This window comes from Rana temporaria, chromosome 3 (genome assembly GCF_905171775.1).
Source record: "Rana temporaria chromosome 3, aRanTem1.1, whole genome shotgun sequence".
Taxonomy (NCBI): domain Eukaryota; kingdom Metazoa; phylum Chordata; class Amphibia; order Anura; family Ranidae; genus Rana; species Rana temporaria.
The window spans coordinates 359,028,727-359,048,240 of NC_053491.1; the positions used below are offsets into that span (position 1 = coordinate 359,028,727).

Here is a 19,514-nt window from a genome sequence, read left to right on the forward strand (position 1 = left end):
TGCAGAGTATGGGGGGGGTATTGCAGAGTATGGGGGGGGATTGCAGAGTATGGGGGGGTATTGCAGAGTATGGGGGGGGTATTGCAGAGTATGGGGGGGGTATTGCAGAGTATGGGGGGGTATTGCAGAGTATGGGGGGGGTATTGCAGAGTATGGGTGGGTATTGCAGAGTATGGGGGGGTGGGTATTGCAGAGTATGGGGGGGTGGGTATTGCAGAGTATGGGGTGGGGTATTGCAGAGTATGGGGTGGGGTATTGCAGAGTATGGGGTGGGGTATTGCAGAGTATTGCACTCATCATTATTTTTATTTTGCAGAGTATTGCACAGGGATGGCTGGATCTGTGACTGCAATTGTCACAGATCCAGCCCACAGTGCGGCAGCTGCTGCTGCCGCCCGATCCCCCCCCCTCCCTCTCCTCTCACACTGTACCGAACGGTACAGAGAGGAGAGGGAGGAACCGGCGTCATTACATGACGCCGGTTTGTTTACAAGTGATCGCGCCGTCATTGGACGGCGCGATCACGTGGTAAGGAGCCGCTTCCATTGGCTCCTTACCGCGATCCGTGTTGCTGCGGGTCCCGTGGACCCGCCGAGCGCCGGTGATCGCGTGTGCGCGCCCGCTCGGGCGCGCAATTGTGACTCTCTGGGAGGACGTATATTGACGCCCTCCTAGAGTTAGGGAACCGCCTTGTAGCCGTATTTCGGCTATAGGGCGGTTACCAAGTAGTTAAGCTAGTGCATTGTTGGTTCACTTACCTTTTCCTTCAATTTCCCTTCTAAATGTTTTTTTTCTTTGTTTGAATTTCTCACTTCCTGTTTCTCCTCAGTAAGCTTTCCACCATCATCCGAGCTGTGGTTAGTCAGCCAGAACAGCTTACTGAACACATTACTGAGGAGGAACAGGAAGTGAGAAATTCAGACAAAGAAAACAAAGAATAAAAACATTTAGAAGGGAAATTGAATGAAAAGATAAGTGAACCAACAATGCACGAGCTTAAAGTAACCTATTTAGAAAATAAAAAACGAACCTTTACAACCCCTTTAACGGTGTTTGCGTGTTCGAACACATTTTTTTCCTGTTTGCTGCGAATCGGGGTTGTTCTGCTCATCCCTACTACTGTCAGTAAATTTACTGGTGGTTGGCAACCCTGCTACTGAGATATAATTGTATGTGCCTGGAGTCAGGGTCTTTAAGGTGTATGTATAGGCATTATCCAAACCTCCCATTCTAAGGTCATGTCCCCAAATAAAACATTTTCTTTCTTTTACCTTGTTCTTGTAGCAGCTTATAGGATATCGCCAGACTTGTAAAATTCTTAAAGGGAAACTGCAGGTAGGTCAGCTACCTACTGTCTGTAATATCTACTGACATAGGCACACCCCAGAACTACATCTTTCAAGAGCCCTTTTCCTACACACAGTACGTAGGGTTACTATTGGAAGTCAAGGGAGCAGCATTGTTTAGTTGGGAAAGAAATGAATTAGGCAGGCCTGATAGCCCTGCTTAGGATTTCATTCTAGCAGAGGCACCATTTGCCAGGTCAAACAGGATGTTAGTGGGAATGAGCATGTATTGCAGACATGTACTGAACAGTTGTTTTTTCCCCAGACATACACTTTAACTCAGTAAAAAAGTAAAAAGTACAGAACCTGTCAGAACCATTTTATTTACTGTTTACAGTAAATTACAGAATTATAAAATGTTTTGATTAGAGGGTGATGCTGTAAGGCACTCAGGTAGGTCATATCTTAAAACTCTGGATTTTATTTGTCACTGCGACTAGCAAGTGATCCTCATTCTGGGTCCTAAAAACTAACGGAAAGTTGGTGAATGTGGAATCCAAGAGGAAGCATATGTGAAGGGGCGCATTCTACGAGGGTCCGAAAATCACACTGCTGGGGTTTCTCTGGAGGTCCCATCCAGGCTGATCCTTGGACGCAGCCCGATTTTCTGCATCACCCGTTCCATCTGTGGGTGCGTCATTTCGTGAAGGCGCTGGGTGACAGAGAAACATGAGTTTTGCAACTGAAGGTCTTACTGGTAACAGGCATCATCAGCAGTGAAACAGAACAATATCAGGCTTGATCTCACAAGATGCTACACTCTATGGGGCAGATTCACGTACCTCGGCGGGTGCAGCGTATCTAAGATACACTACGCCGCCGTAACTTTTTTTTTCTTTTTCGAATCCTCAAAGAATTTGCGCCGTAAGTTACGGCGGGGTAGTGTATATTTGGCGTCCTAAGGGCGTGGAATTCAAGTGGATGTGATGGGGGCGTGTTTTATGTAAATACGTCGTGACCCGACGTAAACAACGTTTTTTTTTAATAGCACATGCACGGTCCATGGGGGTATCCCAGTGCGCATGCTGTAAAATTAAACCGGAACAAGCCAATGTTTACGACGGTGACGTCATTCTACACAAATCCCTATTTGCGAACGACTTACGCAAACAAAGTAAAAAATTCAAAAGGCGACGCGGGAACGACGGCCATACTTAACATTGAGTACGCCTCATAATAGCAGGGGTAACTATACGCCGGAAAAAGCCGAACGCAAACGACGTAAAAAATGCGCCGGCCGGACGTACGTTCGTGGATCGTGGTAACGATCTAAGCTAATTTGCATACTCAACGCGGAATTCGACGGAAACGCCACCTAGAGGCCGCCAAAAAAATGCACCTAAGATCCGACGGCGTACTAAGCAGTACGCCTGCCGGATCGATCTGTAGATACAAAACAAAGATACGACGCGCAAAAATTTGAAATTACGCGGCGTATCAAGAGATACGCCGGCGTAATTCTTTTGTGGATCTGCCCCCCATATATTACCGGCTGTATAGATTATGTTCCTAGTTGATTGACTTTTGGGGAGTTCCTAGTTTTTAATTTAGGGTACTCACAAAGCCAAAATTACCTTTAAGAAGATCTCTGTGAAACTGACAAGGATAAGTCTTATGCCGCGTACACACAACTGTTTTTCATGACGTGAAATTTTTTTTTTTTTTTAATGTCATTAAAAACGATTGTGTGTGGGCTCCAGAGCATTTTTCATGATGTGAAAAAAAGCAATAAAAAATTTAGAACATGCTCTATTTTTTCGTGTCGTTTTTCACGTTGTCGTTTTTCACGTTGTGAAAAGCGGTCGTGTGTAGGCTTTAACGATGTGAAAAAAAATGCTCAGAAGCAAGTTATGAGATGGGAGCGCTCGTTCTGGTAAAACGATGGAGATATGGAGATAGCACATTTGTCACGTTGTAACAGACTGAAAAGCACGAAGACTGAAAAAAACGAAGACCGAAAAGCGCAAATCGTCTCTCACCAAACTTTTACTAACACAAAATCAGCAAAAGCAGCCCCAAGGGTGGCGCCATCCGAATGGAACTTCCCCTTTACAGTGCCATCGTACGTGTTTTGTACGTCACCGCGATTTGCTCCAGCATTTTTTTTTTCACGATTGTGTGTACGCAAGGCAGGCTTGACAAGAATCACGTTGAAAAACACATTTTTTTTAGACCATTAAAAATGGTTGTGTATACGCGGGATAAGGGCTGCCAAAAACAGAAAGAAAATATGTTTATTTGTTCCTTAATTTGCTCAAATATTCCAAGGAAGAAAACAATCCAATATGTTTTGGGGGTCTTAAATTACCCCTCTATTCAGGGTTTAGAAATCTGGTAGCATGTCTTGAATTTTGGGATAGAAACTTTTTTCTTGGAATATTGAAGCAAATTAAAGCACAGAAATAATTTGAATTCTTGACCTCTTGTTTGGCACTCCTACGCTTCATCCTCCATAGAATCACAAAATACTACACAGCATCTAAGCACTCTACAGTAACATATATGTTATTAGCACTATATCGTTTTTGGCAAACGTTAATGCAGGGGAATGGCACAATGCTGAATTTTGTGATGATTGGCAAGTTTGTCATGTCTTAAGCTTAGTACACATGGGCCGAATGTCGAGCGGCATCAGCCGTTTCAATAGAAACCGGCCGGCATTTGGCCTGGTGTGCATGGTAGTTGGGGAGGGGGATCACTGAAAAAGGTCTACCGATTAGCTTCCAATCAGCGCTCTCAGCCAAGGGCCGACCCCTGTCAAAACACAATAGAACAGCAGGAATATTTCTGTACTAATGTCAGATAGTTAGTACAGCGACATCTCCTGAGCTGTCAGTTTTTTTTTTCATTCAAAAACTGGGTTGAATGAAAAAAACTACTAGTGTGTACCAGGCTTTAGAGAAATTCAAAAGTGTTTCTTTTCAATCACCCTGATTGCTTATTATTATAATACTGTATTGTTCAGGTGAAACATTCGTGCAAAGGATTGGGATACAGTTGCTAATGGGTAGGTTTAATATGAGCAGAGTAATAAACAATAGATGGACAAGACTGGCTTAGTGTTGCCAGGCTGCAATAAGAAGTGCTGTAACTGGAGGGATTTCCAGGTAAGACATCCTGGGCCAGATTTACAGATATCTGCGGCGGCGTAACGTATCGTCTTTACGTTACACTGCTGCAAGTTTTCAGCGCAAGTGCCTGATTCACCAAGCACTTGCGTGTAAACTTACGGCGGTGTAACGTAAAGTTGTCCTGCGCTAGCCCGCCTAATTCAAATGGGGCGTGTACCATTTAAATTAGGCGCGTTCCCGCGCCGAACGTTCTGCGCATGCTCCGTGTGAAAATTTCCTGACGTATTTTTTGAACGGCGATGTGCGTTACGTCGTTTCGTATTCCCGGATGTCTTACTCAAAAAAAAAAAAATTTGAAATTCGACGCGGGAACGACGGCCATACTTTAACCACTTGCTGACGGCCGTACGACTTTGTACGGCCTCAGCGCGGCTCCCAATTTCTAACAGGCCGTCTTTTTACGGCCTCCCCTTTTCGCGTTCCCCGCGCGCGCTCCCGAGCGCGCAGCGGGGAACTGCTGTGCTGGCCGTGTCCCTTGGACACAGCCAGTCACAGATCGCCGTGAACGGCCAATCGGAGCGGCCGTTTCCTAGGCGATCTGTGCGGCCAATGAGAGATGATCTCATATGTTTACATATGAGATCATCTCTCATTCCCGGCTCTCGCAGACAGCGGTGCTGTCAGGGGAGAGAGGAGACGGATCTGTGTCTCTTGTACATAGAGACACAGATCGGTCACCCCCCCCCAGTCACCCCCCCCCCCCCCACAGTTAGAACACTAATTAGGGTACACATTTAACCCCTTCCTCACCCCCTAGTGTTAACCCCTTCCCTGCCAGTCACATTTATACAGTAATTAGTGCATATTTATAGCACTGATTGCAGTATAAATGTGAATGGCGCCAAAAATGTGTCAAAAGTGTCCGATGTGTCCGCCATAACGTCGCAGTCCCAATAAAAATCGCAGATCGCCGCCATTTCTAGTAAAAAAAAAGCATTTATACAGTAATTAGTGCATATTTATAGCACTGATTGCAGTATAAATGTGAATGGCGCCAAAAATGTGTCAAAAGTGTCCGATGTGTCCGCCATAACGTCGCAGTCCCAATAAAAATCGCAGATCGCCGCCATTTCTAGTAAAAAAAAAAATTTATACAGTAATTAGTGCATATTTATAGCACTGATTGCAGTATAAATGTGAATGGCGCCAAAAATGTGTCAAAAGTGTCCGATGTGTCCGCCATAACGTCGCAGTCCCAATAAAAATCGCAGATCGCCGCCATTTCTAGTAAAAAAAAAAAAAAAAAAAAAAAATAATAATTCTGTCCCTTATTTTGTAGGCGCTATAACTTTTGCGCAAACCAGTCGCTTATTGCGATTTTTTTTTTTTTTTTACTAAAAATATGTAGAATACGTATCGGCCTAGACTGAGGATAAAAAAAAAAACGTAAAAAAAAAAATTGAGCTATTTATTATAGCAACAAAGTAAAAATATTTAATTTTTTTTCAAAATTGTCGCTCTATTTTTGTTTATAGCGCAAAAAATAAAAACCGCAGAGGTGATCAAATACCACCAAAAGAAAGCTCTATTTGTGGGGAAAAAAGGACGTTAATTTTGTTTGGGAGCCACGTCGCACGACCGCGCAATTGTCAGTTAAAGCGACGCAGTGCCGAATCGCAAAAAGTCCTCTGGTCAGGAAGGGGTTTAAGTGCCCAGTAAGGAAGTGGTTAACATGGCTGTTCTAAATGTAAGCCATGAAAAAGCAGGCTTATGTTTGCGACGGGAAAAACCGACTAGCGACGACGTAAGAGATTGCGATGAACGCGCGTATCTTCGTGGATCGCCGTAATCAGCAAATTTGCATACCCGACGCTGGAAAACGACGCAAACTCCACCCAGCGGCCGCCGGAAAATTACACCTAAGATCCGAAGGCGTACGAAGCCGTACGAAGGCGTACAAAGCCGTACGAAGGCGTACGCCTGTCGGATCTTAGCCAAAAGCCGTCGTATCTTTGTTTGTGAACGACAAATAAAGATACAACGCGGCAAATTTGAAAGTACGCCGCAGTATCAGCAGATACTCCGGCGTACTTTTCTGTGAATCTGGCCCTTTATGCTTAATTGTGTACAGTGAGAAAGGAAATACATTTCAGGAAATTGTAATCTAAGTGGTGCTGCTGTACAGAAAGGGAATGAAAATATCAGTGTCCATTTTTACCTGACTGAAAGTGCCAGAAGAGGTGAGAAACAGGTACACCATATAACTGGGTATCAGCACCATAGACGACAGAGCCATGAGCCAGCCAATGCCCTGTCCCCATGTAGGGTACACGTACCGCCCCAGGGTGAGGGGCGTCATCTCAACAGCGCTGAAAATGAAGACACCCTATATAGTAATAGAACACAAGAACAGGTATGTAAATTTAAAAAAATCTGTGAGTTTAAAAGTAGTTTTAAATATTTTGGTAAATACATTGTTAAAGATAAAAAATTATTAAAGAGCAACTCTAGACAATATGTGTAGCCAACCAGTAAATTGTCAATGCTATGCAACAAACACTTCAGCTGTGCAAAAATCAGTATGTTAAGGCAATTTATTTTGATCAGGGTTTTCAGAAATATACTGCAGCCACAATTCTAGGAGGACCTCACATGGTCACTGAGAGTGTACTTCCTGAATCATGTGCTGTCCAATTTCCTCAATCACATTCCAAGGTTTCAATCCAACCATGCTTCTCACTGCTGTTATACCTCTAATGCTGCGTACACACGATAGATTAGTCTGATGGACCGTTTTCATCAGACCAAACCGATCGTGTGTGGGCCCCATCGGATATTTATCCATAGGTTAAAAAAATAGGAACTTGTTTTAAAATTATCTGATGGATAAAAAACCTATAGAAAAAAACGATCGTCTGTGGGTACGTCCATCGGTTAAAAATCCACGCATGCTCAGAATCAAGTCGACGCATGCTTGGAAGCACTGAACTTCATTTTTTTCAGCACGTCGTTGTGTTTTACGGCACCGAGCTCTGACACAATCGTTTTTTTAACTGATGGTGTGTAGGCACGACTGATCATCAGTCAGCTTCATCGGTTAACTGATGGAAAAATCTATCAGAACGTTTTCATCAGACTAACCTATCGTGTGTACAGGGCATAAGAAGGTAAGGTTCAGACCCCCCTTCGAGTGAGCTATCTTCCAACTTAGAAAAGAGTGTCTTACTCATGACGCCAAGGCTGGTCACACTGTCACTTTTCTGTGTACATTAATCCGGCACTGGGTTTTACCCCCTGCCCGAGCTGCTCGGGTTCCTATCAATCCTCCCTGAACCTAGGTATTATTAAGCGTTTGCCCCTGTGGGTTAGTGTTGGAGCAACGTGTCTCCATGCTGAAGCTGGTCCTCCCTGTTCCTCTGATGTTTGCTGTTCCTTCAGTACTCTTGTATTCTGTGTTTTTTCGGTCTTATTGTTTTCAGTGCTTTCCTTTTAGCTGCCCTTAGGCATGTGCATTTCGTTTCGTTCCGAATCGAAATTCGGACTAATTTTTCATTATTCGGACATTCGGGTGCATACGAATTCCCGAATTGTAATATTAACGAATTTAACCGAATCCGAACGAACGTTTTCGAATCGAAAACCCGCGGACGAAATTCGATCGAATTCGAAAACAAATTCTATTCGAATCTAATTCGAAAACAATTCGATTCGAAAACAAATTAGAATGAGAATTGAAAGCAAATTTGAATCAAAATCTAAAAAATATGAATCGATTTCTAAAAAAGAATACAATAAAATAGAATATAAAATAATAAAACAATAGAATGAAAATCCAAGAATAGTAAAGAACAGAATGGAATTTAATAGAATGTAATCAAATACAATAGAATATGACCTGGCTTCTTCTATCTATCTTCTATCTATCTTCCATTTTCTGAAATTCGAAATTCATATAGAATGAACTCAAATTCGAATAGAAAAATATTAGGAGAGTAGAATAATAAAATATATATATACCGTATTTATCGGCGTATACCGCACACTTTTTTTCCCTGAAAATCAGGGCAAAATCGTGGGTGCGTGGTATACGCCGATACCCGCTTTCCTGCGCTGAGTTTGAATACTGCGCCGACATATACCGAGCGCAGTACACTCGTGTATTGTCGGGCAGTCTCGGGTCCTCTCGCGCTGACGTCCTGGACGTACAGGACGTCAGCACGAGAGTTGCCGAGCCTGCCCGACGATACACGAGTGTACTGCGCTCTGTATATGTCGGTGCAGTATTCAAACTCGGCGCGGGAAACGAGCGCGGAAGACGTGAGGACGCCGGACCCGACGAAGAGGACACCCGAAGCCGCAGACGAACGCCGGACCCGACGAGGCCGCTGATGGACGCCGCGCAAGACACCAAAATTGTAAGTACAAAAAAACGTTTTCCCACAGGAATTCGGGGCATCTTTAGGGGTGCGCGCTATACGCGGGAGCGCGCTATACCCCGATAAATACGGTATATATATATATAATTACATTCATATATATATAACCAAGAGAAAAATAAAAAATAAATCTGCGCTATCAGGGTGACAAGCAGCTACATACAATCCAGTGAAACCAAGGAAAGAAATACAAACAAAATTCAAAAAAATGCAGCGCTGAAAATGAATAGTAGGAAGACCGTGATGTCTATGTTCGACATTCACAGGTATCAATGTAAATAAGTGAATAACATTAAAAGTGATATCAATTGGTATAGTGAAAGCACTATGGACCTTATTAACAAGGCAATATCTGTATATGCATAAGTCCACAAGAATATACGTAAAAATAAAAGTCCATATATATAGACGTGGAAAAAAATGGAAATTATTTTTGTTGAAATCATCAATGAGAGATCATAGTGACAAGACACCCACGGTGATTCTATTGGAATGTGATGATAGTGATAACGCCCACCACCAAAGGGGAGGCTTACCGGATGCGATGGACCCAAATGAGCTTATACCCAAAGGGTCAAATAGGCTTGTAGGCAGTACAGATGAGATGGTACAGGAACACGCCAGCGCAAACGGACAACAAACAGCGATAAGATCTTCGCTTGGTATCAGGTGGAGGGGGTACCTCAGCTAGGAGATGGCTCATACAGTTGGAAGAGCTTCCAGACAAAGTTGGGCAAAGTTTCGACAAGCTCTTGGCGCTTCCTTTGACCACAACTCGATATCGATATCTCCAGCTGTTGTTTTCAGCAAAACCTTGCCATTGGTAGGCGGCTCCTGGATGTAGATGTTACTCATGTCGATCAGTCAGATCCTTGAAAACAAACTGCCGCGTTCAGCCTGACACTCTGGACTGAACCACTCCGCAGAACCATCTTCTGAAATTCGAAATTCATATAGAATGAACTCAAATTCGAATAGAAAAATATTAGAGTAGAGTAGAATGAAATATATTTATATATACATATATAGGCCTTTCATAGGTGATTCTGCCACCTCCTAAATGTGTCTTTTTTTTTTTTTTTTTTTTTAGGAATAGGGAATTTATATTGAACTATCACAACCAATGCCCTGTACATACGATAGAATTTTCCGCCAAATAAAGTTGGATGTGAGCTTTTGGTCGGATATTCTGACCGTGTGTATGCTCCATCCAACATTTTCTGTCAGAAAGCTTGAGAGCAGGTTCTCTATTTTTCTGACGGAAATAGTTCTTGTCGGAAATTCCGCATGTCTGTATGCAATTCCAACACGCAAAAAAAAAACCGCATGCTCAGAATCAAGCAGAATAGCCGACCTGCCTATTGAACGTCATTGATCTTGGCTCGTCATACGTCTTGTACGTCACCGCGTTCTTGACGGTTGGAATTTCAGACAAGATTTGTGTGATCGTGTGTATGCAAACACAAATTTGAGCCACGGCTTTCTTGTCGGAGTTTCCGATCGTGTGTACGGGGCATAAGAGTTTGGCATGCGTCACATTGACTTAAATGAGTGAGTTTGGCAGGTGGCACTTCTTGCCAAATTCTGTCGCCTGAGTTAAAATTACACCACCACAATATGAAGTACCCTAGAGGCAACACCATTCCTTTGGAGGTGGGCAGTTGGGGGGGTGGTAAATACACAGACAAACTGCCTATGTGAACAAGGCCTTAGAACTTTTATGGAAATTATTCCTCTGTTTGGACTGCCTCATGCAGCTTTAGATGACAGTAAATGTTAATGGACAAAAGCAACATCTACACAGGATCAGATATTACTTCAGAGGAAGTAGTGGCCATCTTCAAGGGGTTGTAAAGGTTTGTTTTTTATTTTCTAAATTGGTTCCTTTAAGCTAGTGCATTGTTGGTTCACTTACCTTTTCCTTTGCTTTCCCTTTTAAATGTTTTTTTTCTTTGTCTGAATTTCTTACTTCCTGTTTCTTCTCAGTAAGCTTGGCCCCATCATCCGAGCCATTCTGGCTGGGGGTTGGTCAGTGTGCTCCCCCCTTGTGTTCTCAGCATCTCCCCGCAGGGATGTAGTCCCAAGGGAGGGGGCGAGCACGCTGACTAACCTCCAGCCAGAATGGCTCGGATGATGAGGGCAAGCTTACTGAGGAGAAACAGGAAGTGAGAAATTCAGACAAAGAAAAAAAACATTTAGAAGGGAAATTGAAGGAAAAGGTAGTGAACCAACAATGCACTAGCTTAAAGCACCTATTTAGAAAATAAAAAACTAACCTTTACAACCCCTTTAATTGCATGAAAATAGGTTTTCTTTGACATAAAACTGATTACTGATAAATTTGTCCTTACCAAACAGACAAAGGGGGTGAAATATGCCCAGCAGAGTTTCCACCACGAGCAAGGTTGGTACCCAATCATTTCTTCAATGTCCTGGTAGAAGCGGTCAACGCCTGAAGCAGAGAAAGATAAAAGATTGAATGCCACATGGCCAGTTATAATACTTCTCTTATACCCTTGAATTAGAAGTTCTGTAGTACTGCAGCCCTCATCAGCCCAGCACTAAAGCCTTGAAAACAGATTTTCTCAACCAGAGTTTCTTCAGATGTTTCTAGGGGTTTCCTCATTAGTGGTGGATTGATTCCACCTTACAGTGTCTGCATTGTTCTGGCACCAAAGTAATTCAACAGTCCTAGTGACATATGGGACCATTGAAGTCTCAATGCTTGTCTTTTACATAACTAATCAGCAATGGTGATCAATTTATCTCTCTGTAATGAGTGCCATCATTTTAGCTGTCTGTAATGAGGGCCTTCTTCCCACTTACCACCAATGCAATGGTGCACTTCTCTACCCTCAAATTAAGGGGGCACCTCTCTACTGACCTAATAAATAGAGGTCCTTCTCCATAGACCCCCAGTGTAAGGGGAACCTTCATCCACTAACCATCCCTGTATGGGGGCTTTTCTTCCACCGGAAACCAATGTAAGAGGTCTCTTCTCCCAATGACCATGAATTTAAGGGGGCAATTCTCCACTGACCACGAACGTAAGAGGGTCCTTCTTCCACTGACCACCAATGTACAGTGGGGATCGAAAGTTTGGGCACCCCAGGTAAAAATTTGTATTAATGTGCATAACGAAGCCAAGGAAAGATGGAAAAATCTCCAAAATGCATCAAATTACAGATTAGACATTCTTATAATATGTCAAAAAAAGTTAGATTTTATTTCCATCATTTACGCTTTCAAAATTACAGGAAACAAAAAAATGGCGTCTGCAAAAGTTTGGGCACCCTGCCAGTGTCATGGATTGTTCTCAATCATCGTCTGGGAAGACCAGGTGATGTCAATCTCAAAGGTTTTAAATGCCCAGACTCATCTGACCTTGCCCCAACAATCAGTCAGCACCATGGGTTCTTCTAAGCAGTTGTCTAGAAAACTGAAACTGAAAATAGTTGACGCTCACAAAGCTGGAGAAGGCTATAAGAAGATAGCAAAGCGTTTTCAGATGTCAATATCCTCTGTTCGGAATGTATTTAAGAAATGGCAGTCATCAGGAACAGTGGAAGTTAAAGCAAGATCTGGAAGACCAAGAAAAATATCAGACAGAACAGCTCGCAGGATTGTGAGAAAAGCAATTCAAAACCCACGTTTGACTGCACGATCCCTCCAGAAAGATCTGGCAGACACTGGAGTTGTGGTACACTATTCCACTATAAAGAGATACTTGTACAAATATGGTCTTCATGGTCTTCATCAGAAAAAAACCTCTTCTACATCCTCACCACAAAAATCAGCGTTTGAACTTTGCAAATGAACATATAGACAAGCCTGATGCATTTTGGAAACAAGTTCTGTGGACCAATGAGGTTAAAAATTTTTTGGCCGGAATGAGCAAAGGTACGTTTGGAGAAGAAAGGGCACCTAATTTAATGAAAAGAACCTCTGTCCAACTGTTAAGCATGGGGTGGATCAATCATGCTTTGGGGTTGTATTGCAGCCATTGACACAGGGGACATTTCACGTGTAGAAGGAAAAATGGATTCAATAACATTTCAGCTAATTTTGGATGGTAACTTGATGCCATCTGTGAAAAAGCTGAAGTTAAAGAGAGGATGGCTTCTACAAATGAATAATGATCCTAAACACACCTCAAAATCCAAGGGGGATTACATCAAGAGGCGTAAACTGAAGGTTTTGCCATGGCCTTCACAATCTCCTGACCTCAACATAATTGGAAATCTATGGATAGACCTTAAAAGAGCAGTGCGTGACAGACAGCCCAGAAATCTCAAAGAACTGGAAGACTTTTGTAAGGAAGAATGGGCAAAGATACCTCAAACATGAATTGAAAGACTCTTGGCTGGCTACAAAAAGCGTTTACAAGCTGTGATACTTGCCAAAGGGGGCAGTACAAGATATTAACTCTGCAGGGTGCCCAAACTTTTGCAGACGCCATTTTTTTGTTTTCTGTAATTTTGAAAGTGTAAATGATGGAAATAAAATCTAACTTTTTTTGACATATTATAAGAATGTCTAATCTGTAATTTGATGCCTTTTGGAGATTTTCCATCTTTCCTTGGCTTCGTTATGCACATTAATACAAATGTTTACCTGGGGTGCCCAAACTTTCGATCCCCACTGTACATAGTCCCTTCTCCCACTTGACCCTCAGTGTAAATGGCTCTTCTTCCAATGACCACCAAAGTAAAAAGGGCCATTCTCTCAGAGACTCTCAATGTAAGAGAGCCCTTCCCCACTGGCCCCAGAAGTAAGGGGGCCCTTCTACCATTGATAACTAAAGTAAAAGTGGCCCTTCTCCCAATGACTCTCAATGTAAGAGGGCCCTTCTCCCACTGAACCCCAAAGTATAGAGGCCCTTTTCTCACTGACCACTAATAAAGGGTGAGTCTTCTCCCACTGACCAGCAATTCTACATTGACTGCTAATGTGGGGGGCATTTTTTTTCTGATGGCCACTAAAGTTGGTCATAGTCTGATAATTAAAAGCTGAGGTACTAATGTAAGGAGGCTTACCATTAGTATGATATAGGACAATACATGGCCTAAATTATGGCACAGGTCATCTAGCTAGAGAAAGAGCCCACTTATAATACTTATTATTTAGCAACCTGTGAAGATTTTTTTAAATTTATTACATTTTCATTTAGGGTTTTATTCCAGATTAAAGGTCCGCTCTAAAGTGGACCTATACTTATAAATTAAATGAAATTAAGTTCAGTTGTAAAATTAAAATTAACCCCCTGGGCTGTGAGGAGAAGTGGAAAAGAGAGAGCCGAAAACATTGCCTTATTAAAGTGCACTCTGAAGCCAAAGATCTTCTGTTTTCTCTCCCATAGTGCTCTGGAAATCTATTGTTATGATTGCACCTTGTGTTAAAACCAAACCTAATATTTTATTTAGTTTTGGATAGAGAGGTGAAGAGTTTGACCCCCTGTCAGGTTTTTATTGCCTGGGTATGCAATGAAGAAAGTGCCCAAAGCAGAATGTGTATAATCCAGATTTGATTCTATTGTAAGGGTGCCCTTCTCCCACTTACCCCTAATGTAAGGGCCCTTCTTTGCTGACTACCAATGTAAAAGGTCCCATCTACTACTACCCACTAATGTAAAAGGGCCCTTCTCACAATGTCTACATTCGGCATCACTGGGGGCCCGATGATGTCAACAAGAGCAGTTTGGCCACACCCACTGTTCGCTGCAGCGCGCATAGTAACTTCACTTTTTTGGGGCACCCAAAGATGTCCCAGGTCTTTTATAACCCTATAGTGTATACTATGGGAAAAAAATTCAAGCCAAACCCTAAAGTCTTTGGGTTTGGCTTGAAAAAAAGGTGGCAACCCTATTATTGTTTTTGCCCAGAATTTCACTTTAGTTTTTCCCCAGTTGTGTTCCTAATAGAAAAGTTGACAAGGTCTCACCATAACACCATGATATGGACACTGTCTCAAAGAAGACCAGGAAGAGGAGACACATCCCGCTGGCTGAGTAATAGTCAAAAAGCTTGAACACGTAGATTCCACCCTGAATAATTATATATGTTAATAAACTGGTCAGATTTTCTCATTACAATCGCATTTTATGCTTTCTATAAATTCTATTCCTTAGATCTCAGTTTAATTCCATGGCATAGTTGAGACTGATACCAACAGTGAACGCTCTGTTTGACTTACTTTAAAACATGTTCTCTAGTTAAAAAAACAACATATTGCGCTAACATATATCAGTGTTGCACACCACAATAATTAGTGTAAAAAAAAGATGCCAACACAAATAACCACACACTGATATTTCAAAACAACTAAAACATACATGTATGGTGCTGATCCATAGTGTTCATAAACCATTAACAAAGTGCAAAAAAAAATCACCTCAGATATCAATTATATACATAAATAGCCTTAAATTGAAAATGCGAATGCTGGCCCTATATAATACACATCACGGCCCTGATTTAGCAAACACTTACGCTGACGTATCTTGAATCTTGAGATACGCAGCGTAAGTGCACAGATGCGCCGTTGTATCTATGCACCTGACTCTTAATACAAGATACGCCTGAAATTTGGCTTCATCCGACCAACGTAAGTCTCCTACGCCGTCGTATCTTGGGCGCATATTTACGCTGGCCGCAAGAGGATGCTTCCATTGATTTACGCGTGAATAGGGCTGGGCGTAGGTTATGTTCAGTGATTTGACGTATCTTAGGCGTTCGGTCCGACGTGCTTCTGAGCATGCGCACTGGGAAGCGTCCACGGGACGGCGCATGCGCAGTTCGTTCGGCCATTCATTTGCATGGGGTCACGGTTCATTTACATGTAGCACTCCCACCTACTTTGAATTAGGCGGGCTTACGCCGATGGATTTAAGTTACACCGGCGCAACGTAGGGAGCGAGTGCTTTGTGAATACTGCTCTTGCCTCTCAGAGTTACGTCGGCGTAGTGCATATGAGATGCGCTACGCCAGCCGAAATATGCGCCGCTCTTCGAGAATCCGGGCCCTCATGTCTATTTCATAAATGAATACTTAAACATTATAATTATTATTTAGGTACTTGTATAGCGCTGTCAATTTACACAGAGCTTTACATTTACATTGTACATTCACATCGGTCCCTACCCTCAAGGAGCTTACAATCTAAGGTCTCTAACTCACATTCATATACTAGACTAATTTTAGACAGAAGCCAATTAACCTATCAGCATGTCTTTGGAGTGTGGTAAACATGGCAAATAATAATAAAACTCCTAAAGAAATGTCCACATAAAAGTGCAAATCTTAAACTTGTGCCAAAACTCCAAAGAACCAATCCAATCACCACCACCAGAAGAGACAGCCAAACTACTTACCATATTATATGACCCCAGTACTAGTGGAGGTAAAAAAAGTGAATATTGTTGTACAAACAGTCCACGATCGCTCCAATGCTTCCCAAGGCTCACATGGACACCTCATAAGAGTCTCATGGAAATTTTCCTGGGTGTATTAGGATAGAACACTGGGACCGCCTGTGGATACCTGCTGGAGCCCTCAGGAGACACACTTTCTGGCCTGGCCTCTCCAACCTCCACGCCACATCCAGTATGGACCATATGATCAAAACGAAATCATAGTACACATAGCGTGACACCGCTTAAAATGTTCCTTCTTTATTGGTAAGTGCACAAATCAGGCAAATCAGTGCCCGATACCCTCACAGATTGTATATCTGTGTAACTCTTCATCTTTGTCATTCTAATTGAAAAAAAAAAATCACACTTATACAGTACCTGCGTAATATTGGAGAGGCCAATGATGTAGGAAACAACGCAGACAGCTGCAATGAAGACCTTTTTCCTGCTCCTCAGAAGTTGTGGATATTCGTCAACCAGTGCGGTGATAAAACCTTCCACAGTGCAGAACTTTAAATAGAAGAAAAAAAAAGTTTTGGGTGAGTTACACAATAAACACACCACATTCATGTGCATTCTGCTGTGTTTATGGGAAAAAAATGCAGCATGCTGTACTTTTTCTAAACACATATGAAAGCGCGGCAATGGTGTACTCAGTGCTGGGACAATGGGACAAGGTCATGCAGTGTCCAGGGTAAAGATGCCAAACTGCGTCCCCCTCCATTCATGATGTGCAAGCTTAGGAAATCCTATGCCCATGTCAGGTCACCTGTGGCCAGATGAAAAATGCACCCCGTTGGAGTCAGGGGTGCACCGCAAGGTAGTGAACCCTATAGCGGACTGCTGCGGATGGACAGGAAGCGTGAGCCCAAGATTCCCCAGGGCGCGGAGTCTAAGACCCAGCTTGGTGTTCACCAGAGCCTCTAGTGGTAAGGATGGCCTTCGCTGCAGCTGGATCCAGGTCGCGGCCCCTGGAGTCCCCTAGATCCCGCTCCGTAGGGAGAGAGGGGAAGCAGCACACAGGACACATGCGATAGTGGAGGGTAAGCCGAGGTCAGGGCAACAAGCAGACGTGAATTAACCAAGGGACAGGCCAAGGGTCAGGGTCACAGGCAAACAGGAGAAGTCAGAGTCAAGCCAAAGTCAGTACACAGAGGTAACGTAGCACACGGCAAACAGGAACCCAAACACACAATGCTAACAAACAACGTTGAACAGCAAAGCAGACCTGCAGTGCAGTGGTTAATATAGAGTTCCTGGGATGGCCTGCGGTGAAGCCATGCAGGATGGAGAGATGGTAAAGCCAGCCAGATAAGGGAGTCTGGCCTCTAATGAACACATGGAGAGAAGGTAAGCTGCCAGACATACTACATATCCATGACAGCCCAGCAGTCACTCCCTTGTCAAAATCACTGCCACTATCACTACTCCTGTCAGCCTTGTAACAGAAGGAAGGCGCCCCAATCCCTACAGTAAACCACTGTCCCGAGGGCAGCTGTTCCTCCTGCCCACCCCTTGTCCCAGTCCTGGGTGTACTCTAGGCTCACTGAATTATATTCATTTTTCTTGCACACACATTTGCATTACAATAAAACTTCCTTTGACTGCATCTGATGTAAACAAGACCTTATAGCCCGTACACATGATCTGGAAAAAAATACCGCTTTCGAATCGATATACAACTAGCATGCAAAAAAAACAAAAAAAACAGACGATATGTCGTCCGATTTTCAGGGCATAAAAGTAACATTGGGAAGCAAATAAAACTGTTTAATCTAAAACAAAAAAAATATGTTTTTTTTTTTAAATAATTTGTATACAACAGATGATAATAACTAAATAGGATATTATCATTTGCAAAAATTGGAAATAGGATATTCACAAAAAAAAAAAAAGGAATTGTAGAGTTCAGTTGACAATGTATTGAAAATGATAATTGCCAGGGCAAAAAAAATTCAAAATCTTCAAAGTCAAATCTCCAAGTTCAGGGAAGTAACTGTGTACAGCCATCAATGACGAGAAATTCTCTTACCTGACTGTCCAATCCCAACATGACCAGCATGGAGAAGAAGAGGATTGACCAGACGGGAGACATAGGGAGTTGAGTGACAGCTTGCGGATAGGCCAGGAAGGCCAGACCAGGTCCTGTAACCAGCAGACAGAAAAGCAAATATAGCAGAACTCCAGACAAAAATTACAAGATAAAAATCAATGGCCAATAATCAACCTATGTTCCAGAGATTTACCCCGCAGTAAATATTTAGATTTCCTCTGTGTAATGGCCGGCATCATTCAGCCTACTAAGCCCATGTTGTCCTGGACTCACCGGAGCCTATGACTGGACAGTGAAAGTAGAAGCAGCGTGGTAATGAGCTCATCTCTCTCTCAATGTGTATCTCACCCTATCAATGTTCTTGTCAGCACATAATCTAATTGTACTGCTTCTTCCTCTTACACTCAAGCCCTGCTGAACAGGTACTGGGGCAGGTGGCATGCGCAGGTCACATTCAGGTTCTTACACAGCGTCCATTTAAGGCTAAGTTAAGATGTGCGGTGGGGGGGGGATAAAAATGTGCGGTTGAGCTGCATTTTTAGTGCCCCCAAGTGAGCTGCAATGGTAGCAGATAGAGGTGTTTACATGCCATGATCATATTATCCCCTCTCTGCCTGTCAATCCCCTGTAGCCAGGAGCTGGCTATTATGCCTGCAATTCAGGGACAGTATACAGTGTTATAAATGTGGATATGTCTCCCTCTAGTGTTGGCTTGGACTCCATGTGTTATTTCCTTTGAGACAAAACGTAGAGCAGAGAAAATCATTGTGGGATGCGTAGTTCAGAATACCGGGGTTTCCATTCCAGCAGGACTGATCTGAGCTACCACTACCAGATTGCTGAGAAGAGGAGAACAGAATGCTGGGAGAGGATATAAAGGGTGAATGATGCCTATATCGCTCTCTTGGGACGCCGGCTTGGATTTTTAACCGATGCTTTTGCATACTAACCATCGGTTTTGACCTATCGGTTAGGCGTCCATCGGTTCAATTTTAAAGCAAGTTCTCATTTTTTTGACCAAAGGTTAACTAACCGATGGGGCCCACACACGATCGTTTTGGACCGATGAAAACGGTCCATCAGACCATTCTCATCGGATAGACTGATCGTGTGTACGCGGCCTAAGTTTCTTGTTATTGGTGACAGTCGCTAACACAATGACTGAACCCAGGGTGTCAGAGGTGTCGGAGGTGGGGT

The 19,514-nt window shown here is 43.0% G+C and overlaps 1 protein-coding gene across 1 annotated transcript in view; it reads right to left on the reverse strand.

Annotated features, from left to right (window-relative positions):
• Positions 1-1,644: 1,644 nt before the first annotated feature.
• LOC120932692 (sodium- and chloride-dependent GABA transporter 1-like) overlaps positions 1,645-19,514 on the reverse strand; it is a 57,923-nt gene continuing 40,053 nt past the window's right edge. The window contains exons 10-15 of the mRNA XM_040345255.1: positions 18,297-18,409; positions 16,643-16,774; positions 14,794-14,896; positions 11,205-11,305; positions 6,636-6,803; positions 1,645-1,998 (exon numbers count right to left, since the gene is read on the reverse strand). Of these exons, the coding sequence (XP_040201189.1) occupies positions 1,891-1,998; positions 6,636-6,803; positions 11,205-11,305; positions 14,794-14,896; positions 16,643-16,774; positions 18,297-18,409 (725 nt within the window). The 3' untranslated portion in view covers positions 1,645-1,890. The remainder of the gene's footprint in view (positions 1,999-6,635; positions 6,804-11,204; positions 11,306-14,793; positions 14,897-16,642; positions 16,775-18,296; positions 18,410-19,514) is intronic.